Source organism: Vombatus ursinus, unplaced genomic scaffold (assembly GCF_900497805.2).
Source record: "Vombatus ursinus unplaced genomic scaffold, bare-nosed wombat genome assembly UNPS02014768.1, whole genome shotgun sequence".
Taxonomy (NCBI): domain Eukaryota; kingdom Metazoa; phylum Chordata; class Mammalia; order Diprotodontia; family Vombatidae; genus Vombatus; species Vombatus ursinus.
Genome location: NW_020954546.1, coordinates 23,859,238 through 23,877,257, shown reverse-complemented (window position 1 = coordinate 23,877,257; position 18,020 = coordinate 23,859,238). Strand labels below are relative to the sequence as shown.

Here is an 18,020-nt window from a genome sequence, read left to right as displayed (position 1 = left end):
GGCTCTAGTTAAAAAAAAAAAATAAAGATACGGACAGCATTTGGAAGCCCCTAAACCTGACTCTGGCCTAAAGCTCACCTGGCCTTAGAACACAGGAGTTCATGGTTTGCCTTCTGGTGCTACCAAGTTTAAATGGAAACGCATCTCTTACAGCACGTCGAGGCTGGCTGAATGTTTCCACTGGGGCTGAAAGAGGAGAGAAAGGGGAGTCAGAGTGAGTCAGTCCTCCACCTGCATCTTTCCTACAACAGAGCAAAAGATCCTCTGTCCCACTGAGCAGCTGCATGTCTTCTGAAACAAAAAGAACAAGGATTTCTGCCAGGCAATGCTGGGCTCCCCAGCTCCTGCAGGAGCTGTAAGCAGACACCAAGCAAAAACAAAAAATAGCCAGGCTATCTCCAGGGCTCTGCTGGCATTTCCATTTCTGACTCTGATGTACCTGCCAGATACATCAGCGAGAGTCTGCCCCAAGGAGCCTTAACTGTTTTAAGAGAAGCATAGGTTCAACCGTGGCTGAAGGCTCAGTGTGCCTACTCCTCCCCCTCATGCCCCATGCAGTGGTTACTGTGGGATAAAGAAATGAAGAACCAAGACCAGAAAAGAGGCCTGGCCCTTGCCCACGAGTGAGACGGATACAAGGGAGGTTGGTGCAAACAAAGTGGGTGGTATGAGCACTTCCCCAGAGCAGCTCAGGAATACCTTAAAATTCTTGTCACTAATTAGAAGCAGGTTAAAACATCCACTGGGCCCTCTTTAAGGGCTTCCACCAGTAGCAAGAGAAATGGCACCCTGTACTTAAGAGTCAGGAAGGTGACTAAAAATGCTACCCCAGGGTTCTCCTATTTGTTTTCTCCATGATGACTTCCAGATCTGACCTTACCCATTTACAAGACAAAGGAGAGGGCTTCACAACTGTCACTAGCAATGAGGTTCTGCTTAGCAAAAATGATGGTGGGGGCCCGACCGATGTATGTGGAGGAGATAGAACAGAAATCAGACCCGCTGCCTGGAGGGTTGTGGGCGCTCAGGTTTGAAGAGAACTGGAAATTTTGGTTTCCATTTCAGTGTGGTCAGTGGCTGCCCTTCCCCAAACACCAGTGGCACATTACCATTTTTGGGCACCATCTTCACTAGAAGAGTGAAGATACCAAGTTATGATGCAGACTTTATTTTTTCCTGTTGTCTAACTAAAGACTCTAACAAGCTTTTCTTCCCTACTCCTCCACCTCTTCCTTCACACAGCCATAGCCAAGCCTATGTTTGTGGCAATAGAATGATTCCCAACGCAACAGATTGGAGTCTGTGGCATCATAAAGACTGGGGAAATGAGCCAGGAACAGATCAACTAGACCCGTGTAGCTCAAACAAGCACTTTCAAGTTGTTTATCATTGCTTGGCTTAGGAAGAAAAAACGTCTGCTGTCATATGTGTTTGTGTTATATGCGAACACACATAACCCCATGCATCTATTAGCAGTGCCAGCTTCTCCATCCTAGCATGAGCAAGGCCACTCCTCCTTCTCGTTAAGCCTAGGGTACCAGAGAGTTGCAAGCAGTGAGGAGAGAGAACATAAAAACAACATTATCGGGGATGTTCATCTTCAACCGTGCCCCAGGGGAGGAAGGGGTTAGTTCTGGTGGGGTCCGGTAGCCCTGGAAGCTTCAGGTTCCAAAGGTGCCTCTAGCCCTTCTCTTTGATGGTTGTAATTTAAGGAGGGAAAGGGTTGTTTCTTTTCTTTGCTTCCTCCAAGATCCACTTTATTGACATGGACAGGGACAAAAAAAGGGCTTTCCAGCTTTCCCTGGAGCAATCTGGTGAGTAAAAACTGCTGTCTTTGGGGCCAAATGGCAGCTGTTTATTAGCCCTGTTATTAGGGTTAATGAGGCATATGCGCATGCATGGAGGGTAAACATAATATTTTCCAGGAAACAAAAGGTTTATTGTTTTCTGAGCATTTTATGTGGAAAACATCGCAATGGGTAAATTTCTTTCATGGGTATTCTGGTTGGAATTTCACCCTAAAGGGGACAACATTACATGGCGGTGGAAAGGGGGTGGGGGAGGGGTGACCTGGGAAGCAGGACACATCCAAGTCTTTCTCAAAAAAACGAGGGAGGCTGGACTAGACTGGCTCCTGAATTTCCTTGCCAGCGCTGATGTTCTGTATCTTTGAGCACGAATGATGTCCAGCTGTGTATATACCCTCTATTCTTGAATGCACCCCATACTAAAAATGTGCCACTAGATTTAGACCAGGATCTGCTCTTAAGGGCTTCTAGATTTTCAATTCAATTTCAGTGATGCTGTGAAAGGAAAAAAAAGTTTTATTTCCAGGCATGTGGACAAATATACAGCCCAAGGCAGGTGACAGAGGAATCTAATTTAGATGACAAGATCCTCCCTGGGCTTCTCCCAAGAGGCTGTGTGGGCTGATCAGATGCTAAGCTGGGCCCCGGCAGGTCATCATTATTTCTTAGGTATGATAATACAAAAGAGAAAGTTATCCCTGATACCTAACATTTTCTTTTTTCTTTTTTTAATTTTTTTCTCAATGCCAGAAGGTGTAGATAAAGCAAGAATCCCCAGCAGTTTATATAATTCATTTATATAATATGTTAAAGCTTACAAAGTGCTTTTTCTTCGTAATAGCTTTGAGAAGTTAAATGTCACTTTGCAGATGAGGAAACTGAGTCTGAAAAGTTAGTGGCTTGTCCAGGTCCACATCACTAGTTTCAGAATTAGAATTTGACTCCAAGAACTGTTCACTCAACAAGCATTTATTAGGTACCTATTATGTGCCAGACACTATACTAGGTGCTGGAGTATGAATAGTAAACACAATCCCTGTCCTCAGGGAGTTTATCTTCTATTTCAGAGACATGTACCTGTAAATACATTCAAATAATAAACATTTATCAAGAGCCTTTGTGCCAAACAATGCTAAGTGATGGCTGGGGATAAGTCCCTACGGGCCAGGATTTTACATTCTGATTTATACATAAAATACATAGAAAGTCATTCCAGGGCTGAGGAGGCACTAGGTGTCCGAGAAGTGCTGGTGATAATCTTAAAGCATACATTTGTGTGTTGTCTCCCCTATTAGACTGAGCTCCTTGAAAACAGGGACTGGTTTTTTGCCTTTCTTTACATCCTAGATGTTTAGACACAGTGCCCGGCACATAGTAGGCACTTCAGAAATGTTTGTTGGCTTGACGTGACTTGGAGCCAATGGCCCAAAAGGGAGCTTATTGTGATTCTGAAGGCAAGTCCAAAATTCTTTCCACTTAAACATGATACCTCTCAGTTTACTCATGGATCGGCAAGGACAATCTGGGGGCTGCATTTCCATACAGACCAACAGATATCAATTGCATCTGGTAACCAGAATAGTGGGGTGGGGGGTGGGGTTGGAAGTCATACTGTGAGAGGCAGCATGGTAGAGGTAAAGGAGAGTCCACAGATGTAGAGCTGAAAGGACATTGGGACCATCCAGTCCAAAGCCCCCATTTTACAGAGAAGATCCAGGAAGACCCAGAAAGAAGTGACTTGCCCAAGGTCACCCAAGTAGTAAATGGAAGAGCTCTGGGGTCCAAAGTCACAACCTTCCCACCAAGTCTGCTGCACCTCCTGGGTCCCTGCAGACCTGGGCTGGAATCTTGGCTCTTCTCTTTGCTACTTGTGTCATCCGGAGCAAGGGACTTTGTTTTTCCAAGCCTCAGTTCCCTCATCTGTAAAATGAGGGAGTTAGGCGAGAAGCTTCTTGGCGTTCCTTCCAGCTCTAAAGCTACAATCCTAAGACTCAGGGTGATATGGCTGTTTCTACATCTGAATAACCAATCCGTGTATCTCCAAAGGGCAGGAAGAAAGTGATTCCAAGTTATCAGTGGGCAGATTTCAGTTCCCTATTAAGAGCTCTTGAACATTTAGAGCTGTCCACTGAAGGAATGGGTTGCCATAAGAGGTGGTAAGTTCCTTGTTACTGAAGATATGTGCAGGAAAGAAGAGCAGTTTTCAGGGCTACTGTAAAAGGGATTCATGCTTCAGGTAGGATTTAGACTAAATGACTTGAGGTTCCTTTCAACACTATCAGACTTGGGGGAAACCAAGGGACATGGCCAGAAAAAGGACCTCCAGCGAAGTAGCTCCCTGCATTTTGTTGGTTGAAATATATCATCTGGATGTGGAGAGTGAGCATAGTAATAGCTAAGCAACTGTTGATATAGAACCTGGTAACTCATCTTTAATGCATTCTGCTTCCATTCCATGGGGTGGATGAGAAGTCACCACTTATCTGAAAAGGAGTGAGGTTTTCAATGGTTATTGTTATCCGAGGTTGTTCAGAAATTGCCTGTTTGCTGAGCACAGCACCATTTCGAACCATCCAGATCCAGAGCAATCAGCTCACCTCTCCAGTTCGGTTCTAGATCAGCACCTTTAATGCACTGATACAGAAGATAAAATTGTGGTGCTAGAATGCAGAAGCACCCCTATCCCCAGTAATGGGAATAGGACGAGGCCTGAGAGCAGACTCTGGCACTGGACCATACTCTGATCTCCAGACCCTGCCTGAAACCACTGTGGACAAAAACACTGCAGCTTTCCCGGAAGAGCTTTTGTGTGGAGAGCCCAGGGCAGGCCAGGGCACTGAGGCTGAGGTCTTGGAGGGGAGCAGTTAAAGAAAGGGCCCCAGGCAGCCCAGGCTTGCTTATCCTTAGGCTAGCCAGGAAATACAAGGGGTCTGACAGTAAGAAAGCAACTGGAATCACCAGCTGGGGAAAAAGAATTGAGCATCTCCAGTGGGTTGGGAGCCCAAGGCCCTTCTGTATTCTTGGTCTCACATATTCAGGGCACACAGAAAGTGATTCTCAAAGAGGGTCTGTATTAGGACCAGTGACACAAACACGGGAAGGGACGGCACTGTCACCAACTGATGACATGGGCCTCAGCTGGGTTTTCTCTGTTCCTGCGCATCATTTCTCTATTCCCACCCAATTTGGGAGGCGGAAGTGGGGGTCTCAAATGGTGTCTGTGTTCTAAGTTATTTGTGACAGTTGGTGTGACAGGCTTAAGCCTAGGCCTCTGGGATCTGCAGCAGGAGGCCTGGACACCTACAAACCGCATGCACGCTGCCCATTAACCAACACCCTAGAAAAGACTGCAGCGCGTCCTGCTCCGTGCTCACACCTCGGGCTGTCCTGTTGCTGCATCGCGCCCCCTGGTGGAAGAAGGCCTCTTTGCACCCTCTCTCCACAACCGTACAAAGGCCAAATGGAATGTGACCAACGCTCAGAGAATAAGACAATACCCATCAATTCCTTGTGTCTCTTTCCCATGAATGGCTTTCTGGCTCGTACCCAGCGGTTCCCCACGTTTCCCAAGAAGTGAGACTCGGCCTGAAATTGTACTCTCCATCCCGTCATTCTCTCATGGGCAGTGGAAGGGGAATGTTGCCAGCAGGTCTCACAAGGTCTTGGGCCCCAACAGCAGCCCTTTGGGAGGTCTGGCAGCCATGCCTAGGTTGGAGGAGAGCTCCCTTTCCCCAACTGAACCACAGTCCTCGCACATCCTCCACCCTTCTTCCACAAGGGACAAACATCTGCCGTTTTCCATCGAGCCTTTGCCCTGAGCCATGGGCCATTCCTGGTGGCTCAGATTAAGTATACATCAATACTCCCCAAACAGGAATAGGAGAGCCAGCCAAAGGCAAACTGGGGGAGTGAATCCCCTTCCCTTACACTGGTGGAAATGTCCAAGTGTGGCACTAATGTGCTCTGTACCCCACATCCTGCCAGGAAAGCTAATGACAACACTCATGTAACTGGGCTCTCCCGGGCCCCCTGCACAAGACCCCTGAGGTCCTGGGCTGCTGAAGGCATACACGATGTCAGGAGGAGCTAGACCATTTGGGGGCACCCAGAGGTTGGAGAAACCTGTTAAAACAAGCTGTTACTTCATCACTGCAACGAACATGCCTTCTATGGAGCCAGAGCTCTCAGCCTCTTAGTGAAGACCCAAAAAAATGGCCTATTTCTAGGTTTCAATCAGGTAAATCTGGCAAGTGAGAGACTTGCTAAGTGACCTTCACTATCCACTAGGTGCAAGCCGGACCATCCCCATCTCCAGAGGTTCAACCTCTCTGTCTCTTTGCTGTTGCTGGTTTCCACACCCTGCTCTGCTCCAGCCTGGGCAAGGGAAACCATTCCTTTCACTCAAGAGGGGTTAGGCAGGTGCCAGGACTGCTGCCACTAAGAGGGAAACACTTAGGGCCAAGCAGATCTTAACCAGTGAAGACATGGTAGCAAAGGGGCAACTTGAGACTTGATGTCAGGAAGACGGTCCTAACAGAGCCTCTCCAGAGGTCGAATGGGCATCAGACAGCAATGGGCCCTCCTCTGGAGGTCATAGGCTGGATGACTGCCAGGCAGGTGCACTCCAGGAGGCGGGGGGACAGATGGACACCGAGACAATGAGGTCCTTTCCAACTCCCGGACTCTATGATTAAATGAGAGCCAGACCTTCAGGCCCTTTGCCTTGCCCGGATCCCTCCTGCCCGACATGGGGACTGTTTCCAGGCATTTAAGCCCCTGGCATATTCTCAAGTAGTCTAATTTTGTTCCTGCAGAGGAGAGGAAAGGAGGTTATATGTATTACAGAATACTGACTTGAATTGTTGCAAATTAGCCAGAAAACATCCTTCGGTGGGAGCACAGCCCCCGAGGGGAGCTGGTGGGTGAGCAAGGGAGGATTAAAGTGTTCAGTTATAAATCCCCAAACCCTGGCCTCCCTCCTCCTTAACTAAAACCCATCCAGAAGCAGCAGTCTGCAGGGGGCAGCAGGAGGGGATGGGACCAAAGCAGCAGAAACAAACATTCCCAGTACACCAGCCGTGACTGAGGACCCAAGCTGCTTCAGTCACTTATGCAGGAGAGGATTCTCATGAGCCTGTACGGTCAAGCTTGCTGTTTCAAGAGCCCTCGTGTCCAAGGCCTGAACAAAGAGCCCAGAGTGCTGGAGCCACATCCACAGAAGCAGCTGGCAGTGGAGCCCTGCCTTTCCTTAGTGTCTACTTGGTGACAACCTTGTTACAAAGTCAGAGGTGAAAGGTCGGGCCCTGAGCCACCAGGCATTAAGAATAAAATCACGCTGGAGAAGTCTGCTAAGTCAGCAGCTGAAGAGGCCCCTGCCTTCCCAAGCTCCCCGGAGCACAGGGGATACAGCAGCAGCTCATGACCACAAGTGCAGGGGTGGCCCAGACTGCCTCTACCCATGCTCCTCTGGATGACTCCCGCTGCCCCTGGGACCACCTGCTCCCGCTATGTTTTCTAACTTTGTTATTATAAAGGAAGCCAAGCGTTTGCCTTTCAAACCAATGTCCCAAAAAGCCACACGGATCAAATGGTCCTACCTGCCTTCCCTGGTTCCCTCACTAGCCTGAGAGTGAAGAGTCTTGGTCCAAAGACTGTTTTTCCTCCCGACTTTAAACTACAAACATGCAGATGCCGCAGGGGTCTCCTGTTTAAACATTGATGCCTTTCCTTTCCACTTTCATTGTTGTTGCTGCCCCCTGCTGGCTTCAGGGGGAGGGAGAATGGGAGCTACAGAAAAGTAGGCCGGGGCCCTCCAGACCTGGGGGAAGTGAACCGCAAGCCCATCCCCCTCCCCCTGATTTTCTCCAGAAAAGTCCAAGGGCTTGAGAGACGGTGGCTTCTGTGAAAAAAATATAATTAGAAATAAACACAGGGATCAGGTAAGTGTCACACAGCCCCTCCTAACTCCTCCAAAGTGGAAATGAAGCACGGAGGGCAGAGGTCTGTCACCCCAGCCCTGGTGACACCTGCTGGGGCACACCTGCCCCCCAGGCGCAGGCTCGCTCTTCCTGGAGGAGGCGCAGCTGCCTCCTCCCTTCAAAGAGCAGGATGCTGGCAGCCATGGCAGAGTTCAGACTGTCCACACCCGGCACGACGGGGATCAGCAGCCTCTTCCCTCCTGTGCTCTCAGCCAACTGGAGGGACTCCAAGCTGACCCCGTGCGTCTCCCCGCCTATCACCACAGCTGCCGGAGCGTCTGTCCAAGCTGTGTCATAACCCTGGACCTCGAGTTCTGGGAGCCAGCTGCCGGCCGGCTCCGTCTCCTCCACCTCCTCATACTTGCGATGTTTCTGAAAGCGCCGGTCGCAGACCCAGCCCTGGTCGCTGGCTTTACCAGACCTCTGGGCCTGGGCGTGCAGGCCACAGTTGTCGGCCACATGGACTCTGGCGTTCGAAGGCAAGTAGTTGGGTACGGCCTCCCACTCTAGGTTGCTGATGATGGGCACCTGGAAATGAGCCCCCATGCCAGCCCGGAGCACTTTGGGCTCCCAAGCATCCACACAACCTGAAAGAGGAAAAGGAAGAACTCAGCAAGGTCAGATCTGCCCCAGATTAGGGTGCTTGAGGGATCAATCCAAAAAGCCTCGGAAGTGACTGGGTGACGTGCCAGGGAGAAGATACCCGATGAACACTGCTTCCTGCTGGCTGGCCCCTCAGTCACCGGGGGATACTCAAGGCCAAAAAGGGGCTGCATGGGGCAGCTAGGTGGCGCAGTGGATAGAGCTCCGGCCTTGGAGTCAGGAGGACCTGAGTTCAAATCTGGCCTCAGACACTTGACATTTACTAGCTGTGTGACCCCGAGCAAGTCACTTAATCCCGACTGCCTCACCAAAAAGCAAAAACAAAAACACACACACACACAAAAAAAAAAAAAAACACAAAAAGGGGCTGACGAGGACAGACCACAGCTATCTTAGCAAGAGGAAATAAGTACAGTAACAAGTGGCCTTCACATTAGGACAGGCCCTGGTTCAAATCCCATCTGTGACAATGAAGAGCTATGTGACCATGGGCAAAGCCTCAGTCTCCTCCACAAAATGAGAATAACAACACCACCTCACAAGGCTATGGTCAGCATCGGATGAGGATGGCTGCATATCGAGAGCTCTATAAATGCTGTCACAGAAACATCTACAAGAAGACCAAGATGGGGCCAAGAGGATGGAGCAGCAGGAAGCTCCTCCCCACCCCCACCCAGACCACACCAGGAGGGGGACGTCCAAGAGAAAGACACAGTTGGCTATTTTTCCAGCTCAAGTCAGCTTGGGGGAACAGAGATCTGTGGACACGGTGGACAAGATATGGCCAGGAATATGCCACGTGAAACCCTGCAGGGCAGAAAGAGAAGACCCCAGACCCACACTGGAGCACGGGGACCTTATGTGGGGTGCACTGGCATCCACAACCCAGCTCCAGGTTACAGATGCAAGGCAGCCTGTGGAAAGGACCCGTACCGGGGGGAGGTGTTTGAAGATGAGGAGCCGCTGCAGGTCCTAGCCAGTGAATGAAGAAAGAAGCAAATTAAGAAGCCAGGAGCAGGAAGGGGTCTCAGTTCCAGCTTCTAGCCCAGACTACAGCCTACACAGGAATAATCGGGGCCAGAATCCCAGACCAAAGGGAAGCCTGCAGTTCTTTCACTCCGAACGAGAAGAGTTCTCCAGTCAGTGGCTACATACCGGCAGAATCCAGCAGCATTTACTGTTGCCCAGACCCAAGCCCAGGTCAGGGACTTGCAGGGCTCAGACAAGAGGCAGCAATCAGACTTTGCCCCAGAACTATCTGGGAGCCTGAGCTGTCCCTGAGAACGTGAAGATTCTTAATACCCCAAGAATACAGCAACAGAGCCAGGCCAGACCTCCCCTCCAGAAGTGCTCAGAGTCCAGCCCTAACATCAAGGCTGAGGTCAAGAAGGAGGCTGAAGAATGAGCAAAATGAAAAGGGATCCCAGTTTTTAAAGCTCTAGTGGCAGCAGAGATGCAAACCCAGAAGAGAATGACTCCAAAATATTGGCAAGTAAAACCTCCAAATTGGACACAAATTCAACTAGAATTCCTGGAAAAGAGGAAGCCAAAATTTTTTAAGATTTTAAGATGTTTTTATCAATGAAATGAGGGCACTAGAAGGGGAAAAAAACGAAAACGAAATGAGAGCTATGAAAAAGATTTGGAAAGGGAATTAACTGTTTGGCATAATAAAACCTTGCCCAAGCAACAAACTAGCCCAAAATTAGAATGGACCAAATGGAGGCCAATAATTCCACGAGACAACAAGAAATATTAAAACAAAGTCAAAAGACTGAAAAAAAATAGAAGAAAATGTAAGCTATCTCATAGCAAAAACAACTGACCTGGAAAGCAAATCAATCAAATAAAAAATTAAGAATCCTCAGACTACCCTGAATGCCATGACCATAAAAACAGCCAAGACACCGTATTTCAAGAAATCTTAAAAGAAAACTGTCTAGACCTCTTAGAAGCAGAGGGAAAAATAGAAATAGAAAGAATCTAACTCCTAAAAGAAAGCCCAAAATGAAAACTCTCTTAGAGCCAAAATTCAGAGCTTCCAGGTCAAAGAAAAAATACTGCAAACAGCCCCAAAAAAAGAATCCAAGTACTAAGCACCAACAGTCAGGATCATATATGATTTAGCAGCTACCACCTTAAAGGAACAGAGAGCTTGGGATATGATTTTTCAGAAGGCAAAAGATACAAGCTTTCAGCAGAGAATAACTTAACCAGCAAACGGACTATAATACTACTGTGCAAAAAGTGAACCTTTAATGAAACAGAGGACTTCCAAGCATTCCTGATAAAAAAGACCAAAACTGCATAGAAACAGTTCAAACAGGAGTTAAAAAAAAATATAAACAGGTGCACACAAAAGAACTAACAAGGATAAACTTCTTGCATTCAAATATGGGGAGATGATATATGTATCCCCTCTGAACTCTATTATCATCATGGGTCATATAAGGAGTCTAATTAGACAAAAGGCCTGGGAGTAGTTCTATTATGTCTTGATGATCTTAAAAGAATTGAAAGAGGGGCAGCTAGGTGGCGCCGTGGATAGAGCACCAGCCCTGAAGTCAGGAGGACCTGAGTTCAAATACGGCCTCAGACCAAACACTTGACACTTACTAGCTGCGTGACCCTGGGCAAGTCACTTAACCCCAATTGCCCAAAAAAAGAAAAAAAAAAAAAGAATTAAAAGAGAAATATACTGATGGGGATGAGGGAAAGGAAGGTTAGGGAACATGATCTTACATAAGGATATACAAGTTTAAATCTAAAAAAAGAGGAAGGAGAGAGATCAGCTGATGCCTGAACCTCACTCTCATCTGAACTGGTCAAAGGAGAGAAGAAAACACAAGAGTTGGGTACAGGAATACATTTCACTCAAATGGAAAAAGGAAGGAAAAGGGAGAAGTGAGAAGGAGTAATCACAGGGAAGGACTACTCCTAAGCAAAATAAACTCTAAAGATACACAAAAATATTTATAGCTCTTTTTGAGGTGGCAAAGAATGGGAATCTGAGGGGTGTCCATAAAATGGGGAATGCCTGAACAACTTATGGTGTGTAGATGTGAGGGAATACTATTGTGTTTTAAGAACTGATGAAGGGGTTGGTTTCAGAGAGACCTTTGAAGATTTGTATGAACTGATGCAGAGGAAAGTGAGCAGAACCAGGAGAACAATTTATACAATAACAACATTATACGACAAACAACTCTGAAAGACTTCGGAACTCTGATCAATGCAATGACCAACCACACAATTCCAGAGAACTCATGATGAAACGCGTTGTCCACCTCCTGGAAGAGAGGTGAAGGATCAGAATGTAGAATGAGACACACACAGATTTCTTTTGGACATGGCCAATGTGGAATTTGTTTTGATTGACTATATGTTTGTGTTGGAGGGATGAGAAGGAAAGAAGGTGAATTTTTGCTGATTGAAAAAAATAAAATTTTATTTAAGAACAAAAAGACTAAGAAAAGTTGATCTCAAGAGGGCCCATTCCTCCGTGGGGCTGAACCTACCCATTTTTATCACCAGGGCAGGCCCTCTTCTTTGCCCTTTCCTCTCACCCCCCATTCACTAGCAGAAAAAGCCCAGCCCCCAACCCTGCCTTGAAGACTGGGAAGCAGGACAGCAGCAGGCACCTCACCACAAGTGTATTCACTTCTATGTGATCTTCCTTAGTGGCCCATGGTGGGTACAAGTCCGGCAATGTTCTTTTTAATTCAATTTTCTTTTACTTTCAGGTTGGCATTCTCTCCCTCCCACCTCTGACCCCTCCCCAACCTTTTTGTTTTTTAGAAAACAAGAAAAATAAAACCTGTTTAAAAAAACATAGACAAGCAAAACAAATTCCTTCATTGATCATGTTTTGTTTTGTTTTGTTTTTTAAAAAGTCTCCATCTGCCCTCTGAGTCCTTCACCTCTCTCTATTAGGGAGGTGGGCAGCAGCGTGTTTCATCATGAGTCCCCCAGAATCATGACTGGTCATTGTGTTGACCAGAATTTCTAAGTCTTTGAAAGTTGTTTGTATTTACAGTGTTGTTAATAGTGTCTGAATTGCTCTCATGGCTCTGTTCCCTTCATCTTCCCATTCTTTGCCGTTACAAAAAGCTGCTATAAATATTTTTGTTTATATGGGCCCTTTTCCTTTTTCTTTGTTCTATCTGGGATAAAGACCTAGTAGCAATATTGTCGGGTCAAAAGTTAAGCGCAATTTAATAGCTTTTTGGGCATAGTTTCAAATCCAGAAAGGCTAGACCAGTTCACAGCTCTACCAACAGTACATTAATGTACCTGTTTTCCTACAATGCCTCCAACATTTGTCATCTTTCTTTTTTGTTACCTTGGCCCATCCGATGGATCTGAGGTGGTACCTCAGAGGTCTTTGTTTCCGGCAATCATTTCTGAAAACCTTTCCATCCTCAGAAGAAGTCAACTAGGCAAGCCAGAAAAATCATGCAATAAGGGACACCACCTCTACTCCTGAAAGGTTTCCTGTCTGCCAAAGAAGTGGGAAAGCAGCCAAGCAGAGACAGTTCTCCAGTGGCTGCCACAAATGCCACACGGGGCTGCCGATCTCAGGTCACGACTCAGACGGCCTGTGTGGCATCTGAAGCCTCTGTCATCCTGGGCTGGGGGAAGGGATAGTAGTTAGGAGGAGGGGCAGAAGGAAAAGGCCAATACACAGAAGAAGGGTTGAAATTCCTAACATGGTATCTGGGATTCTGGTGAACTGAACTTCCTTCTTCTGCACTACAGCCAATACATCAGTATCAACTTGAACACTAGTTGGGATTCATGGGGATTTGAGTTTTTCTCTTTCCAAAGAAGGAAAATTTCTCTTCCTCAAAATGTGAAATAACAAAATGAAAAAACAAGGGGGACCCCTGAGGTGGCAGCAGCAACAACAAAATTTGCACCACAATTATAGGATTGCTTATAGGTCACAATTTAGGCATGTCTCAGCAACTGGGGCCAATACCAATGTAAGTTTAGTCTGAAGAAGGTGGGTGTGGCTGCTTAACTATGTAGCTTCTCCCAAATGTCTATATCCATCTCAACCCACCCATCCCCCAACACACTCCACTGGGGTCCAGTGAAAAGGGCACTGCCTCAGGAGTCAGAGAAGATATGGGTTCAAATCCAACCTCTGACACAACTTAGACGACCTTGGAAAGTCACTCAGCCTCCCCAGGGCCTGTTTCCTTATCTATAAAAGAAGAAAGTTGGACTCTATGCCGTGAGGTCCCGTGGCTCTTCAGATTACTCTATGACTTGGCTGTGATTCGGTTAAAACTAAGCGTCTTCGCCTGCCCTAGAAGAAGGGATTGTAAAGGCTGGTTCTCACCTGGACCTTGTGGAGCCAGTCCTTTTTAAAATGGACTTTGTCTATAAAATTCTTTGCCACCCAAAGTTTCAGAAGTTCAGGGCCATAAAAACAAATACAAAGCCATCGTATACAATCGCACTTCATCCCTTTAATGCTGATTGCTTGCTCTCCTTCCCGTCCGTCCCAGACTCCAGACAGAAGAGCCCTTTACCTTTGGTGAGCAGCACCTTACTGCAGCCGGCCCCAGCGGCAGATCGCAGGATAGTGCCCAAGTTTCCAGGATCTCGGAGATTGTCACAGATCAGCAACAAGGGCAGTGAATGTTGAAGCTGGGTCTCTGGATACTTCATCTTAACATGGTCAGGTCTGGCAAAAATCCCTAAGGGCACAAAACAGGAGCTCACCCGACTGAGCAACGGGACCCTGCTTTGGCCAGGTAGCTGGCCCAGACAACAAAGAGCCCTGGCCCACCGCCAGCAAGGTGCATGCAGCTTCCCCAGCTTTGCCCTCCATGCAGGTCTAACGAGAAGCAGACTCCCAGGACACGGAGTGGGAATCCCAGGTCTAAAACGTCTAGATGTCCAAATGACACTCCCTTCTTCGAAGCCAAAGACCTCAAGGGCCCTGTCTTTCAGAGATGCCTCCAGGAGGTTGTCATCTGCAGACAGAGTTCACCTTCAGGAGGCACATCCCATGTGGGCCCTCTGGCAGGAAACTCCAGGAGCCTGGCGATCCCTGGAGATTTTAATACCCAGCCTAGCTCTCCATCCTCAGACCAATTTAAAGAAAGATAAACAGGCCTGAGGGGCCTAGGATCTTGCAAATCCTGAGTGGCATGACTTCTGAAATCTTTTTATCTTATGTCAAAAGTTCCACGATATCCCCTACTCTTGAAAATTAAGCTTCTATGGAAGGTTTAGAAATAGGAAAAATGTTTCAGCAGAAAAATACCTTAATAAAGTTCTTTCACTGACATGCTATTCTCAGAGCCAGGTTCTTATCAGTTCACAGGATTGTTAGTGAATAACTACTAATCAATAATATAATTTGAAAGGCAGCATGATATAATAGAGAAGTTGACTTGGAGTCAAGAAATCAATCAACACTCCCAGCCATTAGTGAGATCGATCAAGAATGAATGAATGGATGAAGAACTCATTAAGCGATTATTATGTGCAGGCACTGTACTAAGCACTACAGATACAAACACAAGACAGCCCCTGCCCTCCAAAAGCTTATAATCTAACTGAAGACAACACCATATGTATGGGAGTGGTGGCCAGGTAAGGGCATTTTGGACTGGGGAGTGGCAGGGAGGTAAGCTGGGCCACGGAGCAGCCCGCGTGCCCTTTCCCGAGGCCATGACTGTGTTGACTTGATTATGGTTCCCTCTGGAGGTCCTGCTCAGCTAAGTTCTTAGACTCTCTTCAGCTATGTGAGACTGAGGCATTTTCAGCTCAGGAAAAGTCACAAAAGGCTGAGCTGTACATTTCCACAAAGACATCAGCCACTGACCCATTATTCCTTGTGGAGTCACGAGGTCGGACCATTCCTCGATATCATCAAACTTCACCTTGATGAGGCTGGCACCTTTTAGTTTATCCACAGGGAGCTCCTTTATATATTCCAGTCGACTAAAGAAGACTGTTTGGGGCACAGCACCAGCTCTCAGGGCATCAGCAATCAGCCTCCGGCCCTCCAGCAGGATCTTCCCCTGCTTATCACGTAAGGTCCTGGACTTGACAACTGTCATCACTTTGCTATGGATGAGAAGAACAAAGAGATAAATGACTGCAGCCCCTGGGTCCTGGGTGTGCATCAGACTGCTTGCGGGGAGTATGAGATGAGCAAGGGGCCCCTCTCTGCTCTTACAGTGTAGAGAGAGCAGTGGTTCTCAGTATGTTCTAGGCTTGGGAACTAGCCCATTAGAGAAGAGTCTGGGCATGATGGAAGTCACATGCACAACTCCATTCCATTATTCAGATTACATACAAATCCCAGCCCACTATTTCAGAAGCTCTCTTTGGGAGCCAGTGTGGCATAGCAGAAGAGGCCAGATTTGGAGTGAAAGGATCTGGGTTCATATCCCAGCTCTGTCATTTCCAAGAGATGCAGCTTTCTGGACAAGTCTATTAACCTCTGGGCCTCAGTTTCCTCATCTGTAAGATTAGGGGAAGGGGAGTTAGGCTAGATGGATAGCTTGAGATCCCCTCAAACTCTAAATCTATCATCTCATGAACTTTTATGACTCTGGGAACAGATGATTTCTCTAAGATCTCTTTCAGCTGTGATGGTACACTGGTCCTGATTTTTAAGACAGATTTAAAAAACTATTAAATACCCCACCTTTCTATGTACTCTGCATTATTCATTGTAGTAGAAATGTCAGAAGCTTCCAAACTGTTCAAGTCAAAGTATCACACTGAAATGGTCAAAACATTTCATTTTTCAAGCTGAAATTACAAATGTAGTATTTAAATGTTTGTACTTTGGAGGAAAAAAAGGTACTTTTATACAGTAGCTTTCTTGAAAATGTGTTTCCATAAAAAACATTTTTTTATAAAACAATGTAAAATACTAAAGAAGAGTAGCTGAGAACATAAAAAGGTAAAATTACGCTTGGTGAAATAAATGCTAACTTAATGTGGTGGTATCGGGGAAAATAAAATACTTATTTGGGGGCAGCTGGGTGGTGCAGTGGCTAGAGCTCCAGCCTTGGAGTCAGGAGGACCTGAGTTCAAATCTGACCTCAGACACTTGACATTTACTAGCTCTGTGACTCTGGGCAAGTCACTTAACTTCAATTGCCTCAAAAAAAAAAACCCAAAAACTTCTTTTATTGGCTTCCAAATAGCATCCCTGCATTAGTTAATGAAGAGGGAATCTTTGACTATCTATCTTGTGCTTTCTACAAACAGGGATGTAATACTGTCAGTAGGCACATAAATAACAAATGGCTATTACTGCTTCCGGACAGGTAGGTGGCACAATGGATTGAGCACCAGGCTTGGAGTCTGGAAGACCTGAGTTCAAATTTGGCCTCAAGACACTAGCTGTACGACCCTGGGTAAGTCACTTCACCCTGTTTGCCTCAGTTTCCTCATCTATAAAATGAGCCGGAGATGGAAATGGCAAACCACCCCAGTATCTTTGCCAAGAAAACCCCAAGTGGGTCACAAAGACTCCAACAGGACTGAAATGACTGCACAGCAACGGCATTTACTGCTTCTCTACAAGCAATATTAACGCAGCTGAGATAAAAAGCGAAGTGGCAATGGGGGAAAAGGCCTCCTGAGCAAGTCGGACTTGAGCTGCATCTGGAAGGAAACCAGGGGACGGAGGGAAGGAGGAATAATACTGATTCCAGAACAATCAATAAAAAGGCCCGGAGTCCAGAGGTGGGGGTGTCCCGATCCGAGAGAAGTAAAAAGCACAGCGTCAGGGTCCGGAGTCCGGGGGAGGGGCTCAAGTGCTACAAGACTGCAAAGGCGGGAAGGGTCAGCTGGGGAAGGGTCAGCTGGGGAAGCCTCGAAACACCGATCGATCGGGTGAGGTTACGCCTTGATGCGAAGCTAACGGCCACCGCCTTCATCCGGAGGCAAAGGGGCGGGCGGGCGGGCGGCCGGTCCGGAACTTTAGCGAACTCATTTGGGCGTCTCGGGAGACCAAAGAGAAGGGTCCCCGCGAGAGGTGAGGAGGGGTCTGCGCCAAGGACCGATTGGGGGGGGCGGCATGTGGAAGCGGGCAAGAAGGCAGTACGGACGGGACCTGGCGACGAGGGCAGAGGGCAGAGGACGGGGGGGCCTCCACGGCAGCCAAGGAAGAGGGGACGAGAGAGGAGGCGAAGGGGCAGGGGCCGAGGGGGCAGGAGGGAGGAGGGAGGACGGGAACGTAGCGGGGGAGGCTCACCTCAGCCTCCGGTCCCCGGGCAGGGCCCGCTCGTAGCGCAGCCCCGCCTCCCCCCACGCGCCGGGGCTCGCCCGCGTCTCCGGCTCCGGTGCCCGGCCCGGGCCTGTGCTCTCCCTCCCTCGCCGCTGCGGCTCCGGCTTCGCCGCCGTCGCCCCCGGCCCCTGGCCGGGGCTCAGCACCTTCACGGGGCTCCGCCTCAGGGCCCGCACCCAGCGCCGCGGACCCCCGCCCCAGACCGGCCCCGCCGCGATCAGCAACGCCGCCAGCCCCTTGCCGCGGGCCAGCGCCGCCATCTTCGCGCTGACGTCACGGAAGCGCGCCGGCGTGGCGGCGTCTGGCGTCATCGGCGGGCGCCGGAAGGAAATGCGGCGCCGGCCCTGAGGAGCGCACGGA

General features: G+C 48.1%; 1 protein-coding gene across 1 annotated transcript; it reads right to left on the bottom strand.

Moving 5' to 3' along the window:
* Nucleotides 1-7,705: 7,705 nt before the first annotated feature.
* MRM3 (mitochondrial rRNA methyltransferase 3) lies at nucleotides 7,706-17,971 on the bottom strand. Its single transcript, XM_027861705.1, has 4 exons — nucleotides 17,628-17,971; nucleotides 15,234-15,478; nucleotides 13,930-14,097; nucleotides 7,706-8,373 (listed from the first exon to the last, which is right to left on the bottom strand). The coding sequence occupies exons 1-4, from the start codon at nucleotides 17,969-17,971 to the stop codon at nucleotides 7,814-7,816; spliced, it is 1,317 nt and encodes a 438-aa protein (XP_027717506.1). The 3' UTR covers nucleotides 7,706-7,813.
* Between the last annotated feature and the right edge of the window lie 49 nt (nucleotides 17,972-18,020).

Bases quoted from the DNA above. Each gene is read 5' to 3' on its own strand.
- MRM3 (XM_027861705.1), bottom strand. From the start codon at position 17,971: ATGACGCCAGACGCCGCCACGCCGGCGCGCTTCCGTGACGTCAGCGCG. The intron at 15,479-17,627 runs GTGAGCCTCCCC...TCTCATCCATAG, and splicing joins CCCGGGGACCGGAGGCTGAG to CAAAGTGATGACAGTTGTCA. The intron at 14,098-15,233 runs GTCAGTGGCTGA...TTGTGCCCTTAG, and splicing joins GACTCCACAAGGAATAATGG to GGATTTTTGCCAGACCTGAC.